The following is a 13,150-nucleotide window of genomic DNA, read 5'->3' on the forward strand; positions in this document are numbered from 1 at the left end:
ACTGCTTTAAGATCACCGGGTGAGATCGGATTGTCCAGAACTGAGAGAGAGAAAAAAAAAAAAAAAAAACTGGAAAATCTACGAAACAGCAAATGGAGAACAAGAAAAAAATTAGTTGCACAAGACTGAATGACTTCGTGAAAATTTGCGGATTTCTATGTCTTTTATTTAAAATATTGCATTTCAACTTCTCGGTTCAGGAAAACTTCTTGCTATGAATTCCGTGGTTTACAGTGCTTTGGTAAAGCATAGTTTTGTAACCGGGGAGGGAATGCCTGCCTTTGCCTCTTAATTAATTTCTCTAAAATTCAAAACCTTTTCCGAAGATTTTCCTTTTTTGTGGCAATGTGATTATCTGCATGAGTTCAGTAAGAAGCTGCCCTGGTGGTAAAGGATGTAGTTGGAAACGTTGGAACATCTACATATCATGCCTGAGAGTCCCAGCCTTGCAGTGACAGAGTAAATGGAGCCGTCACTTCCCAGCAGGCTCTGAAAACGCAAAAGATTAAGACACTCTAGTTTAAAAAAAAAAAAAATCAAAGTCTGCCCTGGATTGATTTTTTAACGTTGAGAATTTTCCAGATCTGAGATTATATGTCGGCTGCTAGGTTGTAACGTTCACTGTTAGATTATAATCCTGTTCATGGAGACGTAAGCCTGATTTGTTCTGAGCTTGGCACCTATTTCCTGCCAGAATTCTCCGGAAACACAGTTCACAGCAAGATAATACTGGCCTGACCCTTTGAGACGATGCCTCGTGCCTACTGACCTGTTTAACATGGCCTCCAGGTAAGGTTAGTCTGAGAATCACTCCTTCTAAAACCTCTTTGTTGCTCAGAGGTGGCTGAAAGGGTATTTGACAAATACTTCCCTCCCGAGGTGGAAACACACCAGCCAGCAGGTCAAGTCCAGACCACAATGGGGGATGAACGAACTCGGCCCCAAGACGACTGGTCAGAAAATGATCGTGATCAGAAGGTGGGAATAAAGATCAAGATGGCGTCACTGGCGTCAACCCTAAGCAGGATTAGACACAGCCGAGAGGTTGCAAAGGAAGGGTTCCTATACATGATTATCTGATAGTAACCGCTAGGACTTGGAATAACGGCTCACAATCTGGGGTGGGGGATGACTGACGGCGTACACTTCAAAGGCCTGGGCGTTGCCACCAAGGCTGGCTGATGTGTCTGAGAGTAGCAGCCACCTGTGAGGGATGGCAGGAGACACACGGATCCCTTGTGGCAGCCCACCGCCACGCACACAGCTCATTGTGTGCTGCCATTCTGAACAAACACAGGGAGGTCACCGGCTCCCGTGTGGCCCTACAGGGAAATAACCAAGCCAGACTGATAACTGAAATGTTACTGTAAAACGCTATCTAGCGTCATCTTTGACTCCGGTCACCTTGCCCCCATGCCTCTGGGGAGCCTGTGTGTGACTGATTATAGGTGATTGAACAAGTGTGGCTGTGCAGCAGTAACTCCCCCAGGAAGCTTTGGGAATCGTAGCATGGCCACCAGGCGTCCTAACCCAGAAGGCTGCACTCAGAGCCCTCCCCTGTGCCTTGTGCCTTAGCGGAGGTAAGAGGGCAACATTCACACCAGCTTGAAGAAATAGAAATGCTGGAGGCCTTGGCTTCCTCTTGGATAGACAGGAAGATGTAATTTGGGTCTTTGTTGGGTTCAACGAAGGTGGAAAAAATATAGAAGCCTGCCAGTTCACTCCTGGTCTGGGACTGGAAGCTTCTGGTGGACAAAATAATCATCTTCCTGGCTTTTACTATGGGTAGAGGAATACTAGCCATTGCCGTGGAATGTCGATGCCCCTGCACGATCATGCTGTGCACACACTGGGCCAAGCGCCCCTCCAACCCTGAGACAGCCCACCCTGCCCCTCATGAAGTAGTCAGAGCAGTCCCTCGTCCCTCAAGACTGAGGAGTCATGAGAAACAGGGGGAACGGAACCAAGCCCCCCAACAGTGCCTGGGTAGCATAACTCACTGAGCTGAGGGACTGGTCCAGGCCACCCCACAGGCTCTGACCACCAGACTCACTTGCTTCTCCAATAGATAACACCTTGATGGCCAGTATTGCCCCCAGGGGTTTTGTTTAGGGGAATTCCAGGCTCAGGGCAGGAAACACGCAAGCCCACACGGCCATTGTAATGATCCCTGAAGAGTACGGCATTGCTGACCATCCAGGAACTTGGACATGAGCTGAACATGTAACCAGACCAGATGACCACTGTGGCCCCAGCCAGCCCCTCCTCACCACGACGGAGGCCAACACGCACAGCCCCTGTCTGTTGCCCCCCTTAATCCTGACTCCCCTTCCTTGGAACCTCAAGAACCCCAAAGCACCCTCACTCAGCAGGGTGATAGCTCTCTAACTCGGAGATCTGCTACCCCTGTCATGCCTTGACAGATTAAACTGCCTCCCTCCTTTGCCCTCAGCCCTAGTCCCTGTCACCTTGAGTTGGCACTGGGGACAGGGGCCAGGTTTTTGGTAACAGATTACAAACCCAGAACTCTCATGCATGGAAACAGCTTCACGGACCAGAAACATCAACGGCTGGCTGTGCAGCAGTAATTCTCCCAGGAAGCTTTGGGAATCGTAGCATGGCCACGATTTGTAAGGAAACATGCAAGACAGCATGTGCAAAGCCAATGTGCAGGAGAAGCCGGAGGGTGAGGCAGGGGCCCTTCCTCCCTCTCCCCTTGTCCCGGAGATGGCCTCAGTGGGGCGTCACCCTCCTTGGCCACTAACCCCCTTGTGAGGAGATGGTGACATCAGGTGGCCTGGGAATGGGGCCTTGCTTTTCTAACCCTCAGAGCTGGGGAGGGAAAGGTTGAGCTCCAGGCTTCCCAGCCAGCTCAGTGTGGGAGAAGCTTGCGCCCGTGGGTGGGAAGAAGCTGGCCTGGGTGGCCACCCTCCCTACAGCGCCCCCAGAGGAAGTATTCCCCGGGGGCCTATGACCAGATAAAAATCTCGCATAGCAAGGGCCCCCCACACGCCTCCTTCTGATTGCCACTTTTTGCTCCATAGACACTGGTGGAGGTCCCTGGGACGGGGGCACTCTGGGCTGTAGGGGGCAATGGTCTCTCTCTCTCTAGGACCCAGCAGAGAGGCTGAAGCCAGTCCCCTAAAACACACAGGTTTGCAGGGCTCCAGGGCAGCCTGCCTTGCCTGCAGCCCTCACCCACGTTCGGCCCAACCCACAGCAGCTGGCTCAGGAGAACAGGGCCCGCGCTCTGGAAGCAGCCCTCCCTGGGCGCCCGCAGCCAGCCCGGCCTGCCTTACTTGCAGAGGACGGTATCTTCGTCCGGCAGGGCCTCGTACACACACGGGTCATTCTCGTCCTCGTCTCCCGTGGCCACCATCACGACGCCCAGCAGCAGGGCTGCCATGGCCAGCCTCGTCGTCCAGCCCATGGGCACCTGGAACAGGAAGAGCCGTCAGAGTGGCTGGAGTATCTCCAGGGGCTCCCCTCCCCGCTGTCCGAGCCTCCCCCACTCTCCCCAGCGGCCCACCTGGTGGGCCAGAGCCCCAGGGGGAAGCAGAGGGAGAAAGACGTGCAGGAGCTCCCTGGGCCCTGCAGCTAAGCCACCTCCCGGACACGGGGCCTTGGGAGGACCTGGGCCTCCTCCAAGCAGGACTCAGTTTGCAGGCTCCTCCCCCGGCAGGGCAGGGCGCGGCTTTGCTGTCGCTCTTGTCCCAGCCACCAAGGCAGAGGCCAAGCGGCCAGCCAGACGCACCGACAGGAGCCCGCACCTGCTGCGTGTGGGGCTCCTGGGGCTTTAAGGTCGCCCTGGCAAGAAGCTGGTGACCCAAGGCTTAGGGCTAAGGGTGGGTCTACGCCTCTCCAGTCCACACAACACCCCCGCCCCCGTCTCAACAGCCCCCAGGGTGCCCAAAGGTGGATTTGTCTGCACAAGGCCACCTGGTGTAGGAGGGGCTGCCCCCCGGGGTGGGGGTGGGGTTCCAGGCCAGCTGGGAGGGGCCAGCAGAGTTCAGAAGCCTGCACCTTGCAGCTGTGCTGAGCTAAGCACTCTCCCGAAATAATAGTCTACGGAGGAGGCCTGCGGAGCCGGGGATCCGACCCTGTGCAGGAACAGAGGGGGGCTCCCTGGGGAGCAAGCCTGCAGCAGGACCCCCTGGACTCTGGTGAATGGCAGCCTCTGCAACCACCCGAGGGAGGGGGACGTCCCAGCACGCGCCACTCAGGGCTCTGCAGGGCCGCGGGGAACGGGGACTGGGCACGTCCCCCAGCTACCTCCTTGCGATATTGGGTCTCCCCTTTCGGAACACAAGCAAAGGGCCCCTCGTCTCTCCTGGGCCTCGCTAGGGAGGGCGAGATCACAGTGGTAGAGTCCCTGCAGCCCGAGCGTTGGAGGGGCCGTCTTCCACACGGCCTGCTCTCTGCCACCATCCCTGCTTCGCCCCACCTCTCCCATGAGGCCTCCTCCAGGGCTACCAGTTGGCACACTCCCCCACTGCCAGGCTCCCCGAGGCGTGCCAGGCGCCTCCATGGAGAACTGCCTCCCAAGGTCCGCTCTCCCTCCTGGGAGTGTCTACAAGTAGCACCCCCACGGGGCCATGGTGAGCATAACAGGAAATGAACTAAGACTCATCGTAACTGCCCGGTGACTTGTGGGCGGTCTCCTGGTTCCCCTTGATGCATTCATTCACTCAGTTGCGATGCATTTCATCCATAGGCACTGAGCCCCTGTGCTGTGCCTGGCCTCATGCGGGGCCCTGGGTACATGGATGGAGCAGGGTCCCGGTCCTCACACAGCTCACAGGACAGCCAGAGCCTGAGCCAGAGGCTGTCAGGGTGGTGGCTCGAGCCTGGGAGACTCTTGACTGCAAAGTGGCAGCCACCACGGAACCCAAAATGTGCCTGAGTGCCGACAGCTCTCAGCAGAAACCCGGTGTGACTGCCTGGAGGCGGGGGTGACCACGGTGTAGGATGAAATAAAATGACAAGGACTGGTCCGTGCCATGATCCAGTGCAAGGCGGCTTGACTGTAATTCTAACCAATGATGCTCCCCAGGCTGCTGAGTGGGCGGCTTCCCTTTCGCCAGTGCTGTGGGAGGGCTTTAATTCCTACCTGGGCTGCTCCCACAGGCAGCGGGAACTGAGCAACCCAGTCAGAGAGAGGGTTCATCTCTGGGCTTGTGGGCCTTCTCGAGGAGCAGGTGGCAATCTGTGACAGGCTCGGTGCCTGGCTGAGCCGCCATCTCAGCCACACAATGCCGCGTGGCTACTTCGGTGAGCTGCTATGCCCTCCTCGGGATAAAGGGAAGCCAGCAAGCCAGTTTCCCAGGGGACCGCGCTGTCATCTGAGGGACACCCGGCTGCCAGACTCTGAGATGCCTTCTACACCTGGCTCAGCAGCCCAGCCTGCTCCACGGCCTCCTCAAACCCAGGCCTGCGGTTCTTCTGGTTGCTAACCTGCCCTCCTCGTCTGTCGGTAGATTAAACTACGTCTTTCCTTCACCCGCAAGCCTGGTCCTCATCCTTTTGATCCGGCACCAGGGATAGGGAGGAGACTTGGGGTAACCGTGGAGCCGCCTGCAGTAGGGACTCCTCCTCACTCCACGTGCTGGGCACTTTGGTCCCTGAGTCCCATGCCTACTGTCTGAAGCAGGTCCTGTGCTCGCCCGTGCGTGTGGCAAACTGGCCACTTCTGGCCCTCACGGCCCTTCTTGTCACGGAACCGCTCTCAGCCTTCTGTAAACACCAGCAGGAAGCTCGCCGCTCACCTGGCCCCCAGCTGCGGGCCCCCGTGCTTGTTTCTCGAACCTTCTCTGTCTTGTTTTTGCAGGGCTTCTGGGCGGGGAGACACAAGTCCCCTTCCGCGTCACCAGCTGACTGCTGCCCTCACTGCCTCACTTTCGGGAGCTCCCACTGTTGGTGCTCACCCCTGAAATGGTCCTTCGGTCACCAGCTCCCGACGCCATGAACCTGACATGCCTCTGCCATCCCCACCCCCACCTCCCAGGGTGCACTGCACCAGTACTCCCGGAACTCTGGGCACCCCCATCCCTCTGGGCCGCTTGTGCCCAACACCCCCACCGCTGCCCAGGCCTCACTGCCCATCTCTAAGCAGACACAGGCTCCTGCTCTTTCCCTCCCACCCAGACCAACCCACGCAGGCCCTCTGTACGTAGACAACAAATTCCTCCTCACCCTGTGCTCTCGTTCTTAATGTTAGAAATTGAGGGGTGGGCGTTTGGCACGAGAGTTAAGATGCCACCTGGGACACCCACATCCCGTATCCAAGGACTTGGGTTCAAGTCTTCCAATTCTGGCTTCCTGCTAACACACAGCCTGGGAGGAAGCAGGTGATGGTTTAAGTCGTTGGCCCCCTGCCACCCACGTAGGAGCTCTGGATGGAGCTCCAGTCTCCCGGCTTCAGCCTGGCCGAAATCTGGCTGGTGCAGGCACTGGGGGAGTGAACTAGTGCATGGAGGATCTCTGTTTCTCCCTGTCTTTCACCTGTAACTTTTACCAGCTACAACTCCGTGGCTTTGGGACACTCCCTCGGGGTGTCACCACGTCCACTCTCATTGCCGGGCCTTCTCACCAGAACGCCCTGTGCTCACTGTCAGTGCCTCCCGGTCCTCCCCTTGCTGCCCCGCCCCGAGCACCCTAGGCTACTTCTCTCTCTATGCTCTGGCCTCCTCTAGAGGGCTCTTCCAACACCTCCCGCCTCCCTTCCAGTCTGCTTTGCCGTCACTGTGGTGGACACTGTCGCCACTACAACCTGCTCCATCCCTAGCAGTCTAAATTCAAGCCATCGCTCTGATCCTAATCTCTCCACTCTGCTGCTCCTCCCGCTACGCCTGATCTTTCATCTCATTCTGCACCCTGGTGCCTGGCCACTCTCCTGTCCTCTCCTATTTTGACTCCCTCCCCGCTGGGGCCTAGGTCCCTTGGGCCTTTGTCTTACTATTTGCGGCCAAAATCTCCAAGGCCATCCCCTTTCTCCTTAGACGGCAGCCATCAGGTGCAACTCCAGGTCTGAACCAGTCCACGGATCTACCTGCTGCACTAGACACCCTGCTCCCACCTCCCAGAATCCTGTGCCTCCTATAGAGCCAGGGGTAGGAGGGAGACGGGGAAACCCTGTGCTAAGTGGGAGAAGCCAGTCACAAAAGATGGCAAACTGTGTGATTGTTTTAGGTCCCACATTTGAGAAAGAACGTGCAGTATCCGACTTTCTGTGTCTGACTTATTTCTCTCACCATGACGTCCACTTTGCTGCAAATAACAGGATTTCTTTCTTTATAGCTGTATAGTATTCTGTTGTATATGTACACCACATTTTCTTTATCCATTCACCTGATGATGGATACCGACATTGATTTTGTATTTTTGGCTACTGTAACAATGCTGCTATAAACGTGGTGCAGGGGCCGGTGCTGTGGTGCAGTGGGTTAATCCTCCGCCTGCCGCGCCAGCACCCCATATGGGCGCCAGTTTGAGCCCTGGCAGCTCCTCTTCCAGTCCAGCTCTCTGCTATGGCCTGGGAAAGCAGTAGAAGATGGTCCAAGTCCTTGGGCTCCTGCACCTGCACGGGAGACCTGGAGGAGGCTCCTGGCTCCTGGCTTCAGATCAGCAAAGCTCCAGCCATTGCGGCCATTTGGAGAGTGAAGCAGCAGATGGAAGACCCCTCTCTGTGTCTCTTCCTCTCACTGTCTGTAACTTTTCCTCTCAAATAAATTTAAAAAAAAAATTTTAAACATGGTGCAGCAGGTGTCTCTTGGATACAATGAGTCCATGTCTTTTGGGTATGAGTTCATGTCCAGATCATACAGCAGCCCCATTTCTAGATTTCAAAGGAATCTGCATGCTGGTTTTCAGGCTGGCTGGCTGATATACACTCCTACCAATAGTGTATGAGTGCCCCTTTTCCCATGTCCTCACTAGCATTTGTTACTTTATGTACTTTTGATAACAGCCAGAAGCTGGTGAATTGCGTGGTTATGTGAACCATCTCAATAAAGCTGTTTCAAAAAACAGTCCTAGCAAGAGCAGCAAAATGGAAAAAGAATCTCCAAGCTCTTGTTCCCCCATGGAAATTCATTCATTCATTCACTCTCTCACTCACACACACCTGCTGAACTATCTTTATTACTTTTAAAATTATTCTTTAAATATTTATTTGTATAAATAAAAAATTTTATTTTTAAATATTTATTTGAAAGGCAGACTGACAGAAAGAGGGAGAGACACAGATCTTCCACTTGCTGGTTCATTCCCCCAAATGGCTGCAACAGCCGGGGCTGGGCCAGGCTTGACCCAGGAGCTGGGAACTCCATCTGGGTCTCACATGTGGGTCTTGCAGGGGCCTAGTCACCTGCGCCATCTTCCACTGCTTTCCCGAATGCATTAGCAGGGAGCTGGATTGGAAGCAGAGCAGCCAGGAGTCAAAGCAGCGTCCTGATGTGGGATGCCAGGACTAAGAGCCGCAGCCCAGCTGCTGCACCACGACACCAGCCCCTGCACTAGGTTTATAGGGGCTTTGGAAAATAGTAAAAAGTTTAGAGCAAACAAATGGATGTCCAAGCAAGAAAAGGCCCCTTCAGAGGGGTAGCAAGTTTCATTCCCTTTCTCCCTTGCTCCGCCTCCTCCCAGGCAGCAGTAGTCTTGGTACGGAGGAGACAGTAACTGAACCCCCACTTCCCTCTCTCAAACCAGGGGGGCAAATCAGACATTATGTGCGGTGTTCCAGTCTGGCTGCCTGCAGGGCTGGGCTCTAGGTTTGATCTAACCTGGTCTCAGCTGAGCAAAGGGGCAGGCACTGGTCGGGAAAACAACAGAGACGGCAGGCCCTCGGACACCTGGGACAACGCGACAGACTGAGATGCCCCACAGACCACGTAAGGTCCCCAGGAGCAGCTGGGGTGCGACTTTGGGCAATTAGCACATTCAGAGGCGCTGTGGACGTGGGGGAACTGAGAAAGCCACACGCAATCCGCACGGGACACCTGCTCAGTAGAGAGCAGAGAAGATGCTCATTCAGCCTCTTTGTCAGGCTGCTCCTGGGCTCAACCAAGCTGGGCTAACAGGTGAAGGGCTGGCCCAGCACAGTCGATCCGCAAACACTGGAAGAAGTGGTGTTTTTCCTTCCAGAATCTCAGTTTTCAACCACAAAAATCACAAAGCATACAAAGCAAAGGTAAGCAAAGTCCACTCAAAGGAACAAAATTTAATGACAGATGCTATCCCTGAAAAATCTTAGTGTATTAGCCTTTAAGATTTATATATTTGAGAGGCAAAGTTACAGACACAGAGAGGGAGAGACAGAGACCGGTTTTCCATCTGCTAGTTCACTCCCCAAATGGCTGCAATGGTTGGAGCTGGGCCAGGCCAAAGATAGGAGCCAGGAGCTTCTTCTGGGTCTCCCCCAGGGGTGAAGGGGCCCAAGGACTTGGGCCATCTTCTACTGCTTTCCCAGACCATCAACAGGGAGCTGGATCAAAAGTGGAGCAGCCGAGACTCAAACTGGTACCCATATGGGATGCCAACCCACTATGTCATAGTGCCAGCCCCTAGACTAGTTTTTGTTACATTAACTAAAAGAGAGAGCTACATCTTGGGGAGAGAGGTGCATCTTGGGAACAAAAAAAGGTTTACGTTCACACAGAGTTTGCAGATCACAATTCAGGAGTGGGTGGCCCCATTAGTTTGGTGTCTGATGGGCCTTGGCCATGGTGGAGAGGAAGTGGAGGAACAGGATGTGAGCCAGGAAGGAGAGCGAAGCTGGGCCAAACTCGGCTCAATAACCAGCCCTCTGGCTGCTCCACTTTGACCCAGCTTCCTGCTAATGCTCTCAGGAAGGTAGAGGAAGATGGCTCAAGTACTCGGGCTCCTGCCATCCACACGGGGACCAGGATGGAGTTCCAGGCTCCTGGCTTCTGCTTGGCCAAGCCCTGACTGTTGAGGTCATTTGGGGAGTGAACCAATAGACAGGAGATCTCTTTCTCTTTCTGTCCCCTACTTCTACCCCGTAACTCTGCCTTTCATATAAATAAATGAACAAACCTTTAAAAAAATAAATAACCAGCCTTCTCCCAAGAACAACCCTCTGAGAGCAGGCCCCAGAAACCTTAAGACCTCCCAACAGGCCCACCCCTTGGATACCATAATTAGATCAAGTCCCCACCCTTAATCCCTCAGTCCTCAACTTTAAGACTTCAGGGTTTAAACATCTGCATGGATTTGTGGAGATTGGTTCTATTTAATCCAGTTTTGGCTCCCCAAAACCGATGTTTTCTGCACATACAACATAACAATCATCCCATCCCCCAAAGTCACAATGTCTTAATGCAGCCCAATATTAATGCCTGAGTCCAGAGTCCAGAGTCTCATCTGAAACTCGAGGCAAGCTCTCTTCCCTGTGACTCCCTGTGTGACCAAAAAGCAGTTTCTTACTTCTAAGATACAATGGCAAGGCAGGCACAGGCACATTTCCCTTACAAACAGGGGAGACAAGGAAATAGAAAGACTTGATAGAACCAGAAACCAGCAGAGCAAATGTGAAGTCCTAAGGCTCCATGCCTGCCACCCTGAGCACACCGGGATGGGGGCTGGGCCCCCAACGGCTTGGGCAGCCTCACCCCTACAGCTCTGCGAGGCCCACCCCATGCTTCAGTTTCCACAGGGTGGGCGTCTCATCTCTGCGACTCCAGTAGGCAGGGCCTTCTGCTGCAGCTCAGAGCCCTCATTTCTGCTCGGCAGTATTGTAGTGTGGGCTCCTTACGATGATGCTTATCTCCATCTCGGCCCTCAGTTTGTCCAGAACATCCTTGGGAATCTAGGTTGGAGCCTCTCTGGTTTTGCTGGTCTGTGTCCGTGTGGCCGATCCCTGAGGCTGCCTGCTGAGCTCTGTGTCTTGCCCAGGCTGGGCTGGCACCCTGCTGGCAGCTCTCCTTGGTGGATGGCCCTTGTTGCTGGCACCTCTACTTTCCCAGGGTCTCCTCAGCAGCTTCACCCTGCCCAGCTCCCCCTGCAGGGCTCCAGCCCTGCAGCACAACTCTGGTTTCCCAGCTTTGAAATCTCGGTGGAAGCTTCCATGACCCCAGAACACCTGCAGCCTGCACACTTGCAAAGCCGGCATCATGGGGACAATGCCAGGGTCTGGCGCTAGAAGGAGACGTGCCGGGACCAGGCGAGCTTCTATAAGTATAAATATAAATATAAATTATTATTATTATATTTATATTATTATAAATTATTTAATTTATAATTAAATTATATATATTATTATAAATTATTATATATATTATATTATATTATATATTATATTATATTATATATATTATAAATTATTATAAATTATTTAATTATTATAAATTATTATTATATATTATTATAAATTATTTAATTTATAATTATTTAATTTATAATTAAATTATATATATTATTATAAATTATTATATATATTATATTATATTATATATATTATATTATATTATATATATTATAAATTATTGTAAATTATTTAATTATTATAAATTATTATTATTTAATATTTAAATATAAATATAAATATAAATAAGTAAATAAAGTTTTTTAAAAATCAGTTTTCCTCAAATGCCCCTTCCCCTCACATTATCCCAACCATAGAACTAAGGAAAGACCCTACAGCACGTAATCTCACTGATGTCTCCTTCTTTGCTTTTTGGTAAAGAAGCATTTAAATTTGGTATTTTGCACATATCAGTTTTTGCTTTAATAGAACAGTCTGTGGTTTCCTACACATCCTCTTGTAGTCCTGAGTTTTACAGGGAAGTAATCAGAAGATCGGGGAGGTTTTCAGCTTGTCCAAGGTCCTGCAACTAAGAAACAGAAGAGCTGAGTTTCTCCGATCCAAGCCCTCCTTCCCCACACATCTTCCAATACCACTTGTGCTTCTTAAAAGTTCAGTAGCCCCTGGGGCTGGCACTGTGGCACAGTAGGTTAAGCCACCACTTGTGGCACTAGCATTCCCTATCAGAGTGCCGGTTCAAGTCCTGACTGCTCTGCTTCTAATCCAGCTCCCTGTTAATGAAGATGCCTGGCCCAGCCCCAGCTGTTGTAGTCACTGGGGGAATGAACCAGAAGATAGAAGATCTCTCTTTTAAAAAATGCATTTATTTATTTTAAAGGCAGAGTTACACAAAGAGAGGAGAAGCAGAGAGAGAGAGAGAGAGAGAGAGAGAGGTCTTCCATCCATTGGTTCACTCCCCAGTTGGCTACAATGGCCGGAGCTGCGCTGATCTAAAGCCAGGAGCTTCTTCCTGGTCTCCCACATGGGTGCAGGGGCCCAAGGACTTGGGCCATCTTCTACTGCTTTCTCAGACCACAGCAGAGAGCTGGATCAGAAGAGGAGCGGCCGGGACTCAAACTGGCGCCCATATGGGATGCCAGCACTGCAGGCGGCGGCTTTACCTGCTCTTCCACAGCGCCGGCCCCAAGATCTCTCTCTCTCTCTCTCTCTCTGCTTTTCAAATAAATGAAATAAATCTTAAAAAAAAAAAGGTCAGAAAATGCATGCTGTCATTTGTTCCCCATTTCCTTCACACAGGCACCAAAGCCCCTACCTGTGGTCTGTAGTTCTCCCTTCCACGTGCAGCAGCCAGCAGCAGTTACGGGGAGCTGTGGGACCTGTGAACACATGGGAGGGCAGGCTGAGCTTCCTCCTCGCTCAGGAAGAGCCTTGGTGCCACCCTCTGCACCAGCTGAGTCACCAAGCTTTAAGTTTCGTTTCCCAGAGAAGGTACAAGACTGAGGCTGTATGGCTTATCACAGATTCCCGGGGCTGTCCCATGTATGTTGCCGATGCCTTCTAGGAAAACGCACGTCTCTGCCATTGAAGGCAAAGGTCGAAAGCACATGCACACACACACACACACACAGAGAGAGAGAGAGAGAGAGAGAGAGAACACACACACACACACACACACACACAATGTCCCTGCCTGACCTGCAACCTGGTAATGCCCAACTATTAACTACTCCAAAGATGAGCTCAGGGCCAGCGCCGTGGCTCACTTGGTTAATCCTCCGCCTGCGGCGCCGGCATCCCACATGGGCGCTGGGTTCTTTCCCAGTAGCTCCTCATCCAGTCCAGCTCTCTGCTGTGGCCCAGGAGTGCAGT

General features: G+C 52.6%; 2 protein-coding genes across 8 annotated transcripts in view; both read right to left on the reverse strand.

The window, feature by feature from the left end:
- LOC149124929 (phosphatidylethanolamine-binding protein 4-like) overlaps positions 1-3,955 on the reverse strand; it is a 209,745-nt gene extending 205,790 nt beyond the window's left edge. For 2 of the 4 annotated variants that reach the window (XM_089302170.1, XM_089302169.1), the window contains exons 1-2: positions 3,530-3,665; positions 3,300-3,436 (exon numbers count right to left, since the gene is read on the reverse strand). In XM_089302170.1, the coding sequence (XP_089158296.1) occupies positions 3,300-3,430 (131 nt within the window). In that variant the 5' untranslated portion in view covers positions 3,431-3,436; positions 3,530-3,665. Of the gene's footprint in view, positions 1-3,299; positions 3,437-3,529 lie in introns of all 4 variants that reach the window. The other 2 variants (XM_089302168.1, XM_089302171.1) reach the window with 2 other exon arrangements.
- A 5,234-nt stretch (positions 3,956-9,189) lies between these two features.
- Positions 9,190-13,150, reverse strand: part of LOC127486595 (forkhead box protein P4) — a 68,208-nt gene continuing 64,247 nt past the window's right edge. For 3 of the 4 annotated variants that reach the window (XR_016211736.1, XR_016211734.1, XR_016211737.1), the window contains 3 exons: positions 12,594-12,657; positions 11,657-11,849; positions 9,190-11,187 (listed from right to left, as the gene is read on the reverse strand). The gene's annotated coding sequence lies outside the window, so the exon portion shown is untranslated. The remainder of the gene's footprint in view (positions 11,188-11,656; positions 11,850-12,593; positions 12,658-13,150) is intronic. The other variant, XR_016211735.1, reaches the window with a different exon arrangement.

Source organism: Oryctolagus cuniculus, chromosome 8 (genome assembly GCF_051225735.1).
Source record: "Oryctolagus cuniculus isolate XC-2025 breed Fujian yellow rabbit chromosome 8, ASM5122573v1, whole genome shotgun sequence".
Taxonomy (NCBI): Eukaryota; Metazoa; Chordata; class Mammalia; order Lagomorpha; family Leporidae; genus Oryctolagus; species Oryctolagus cuniculus.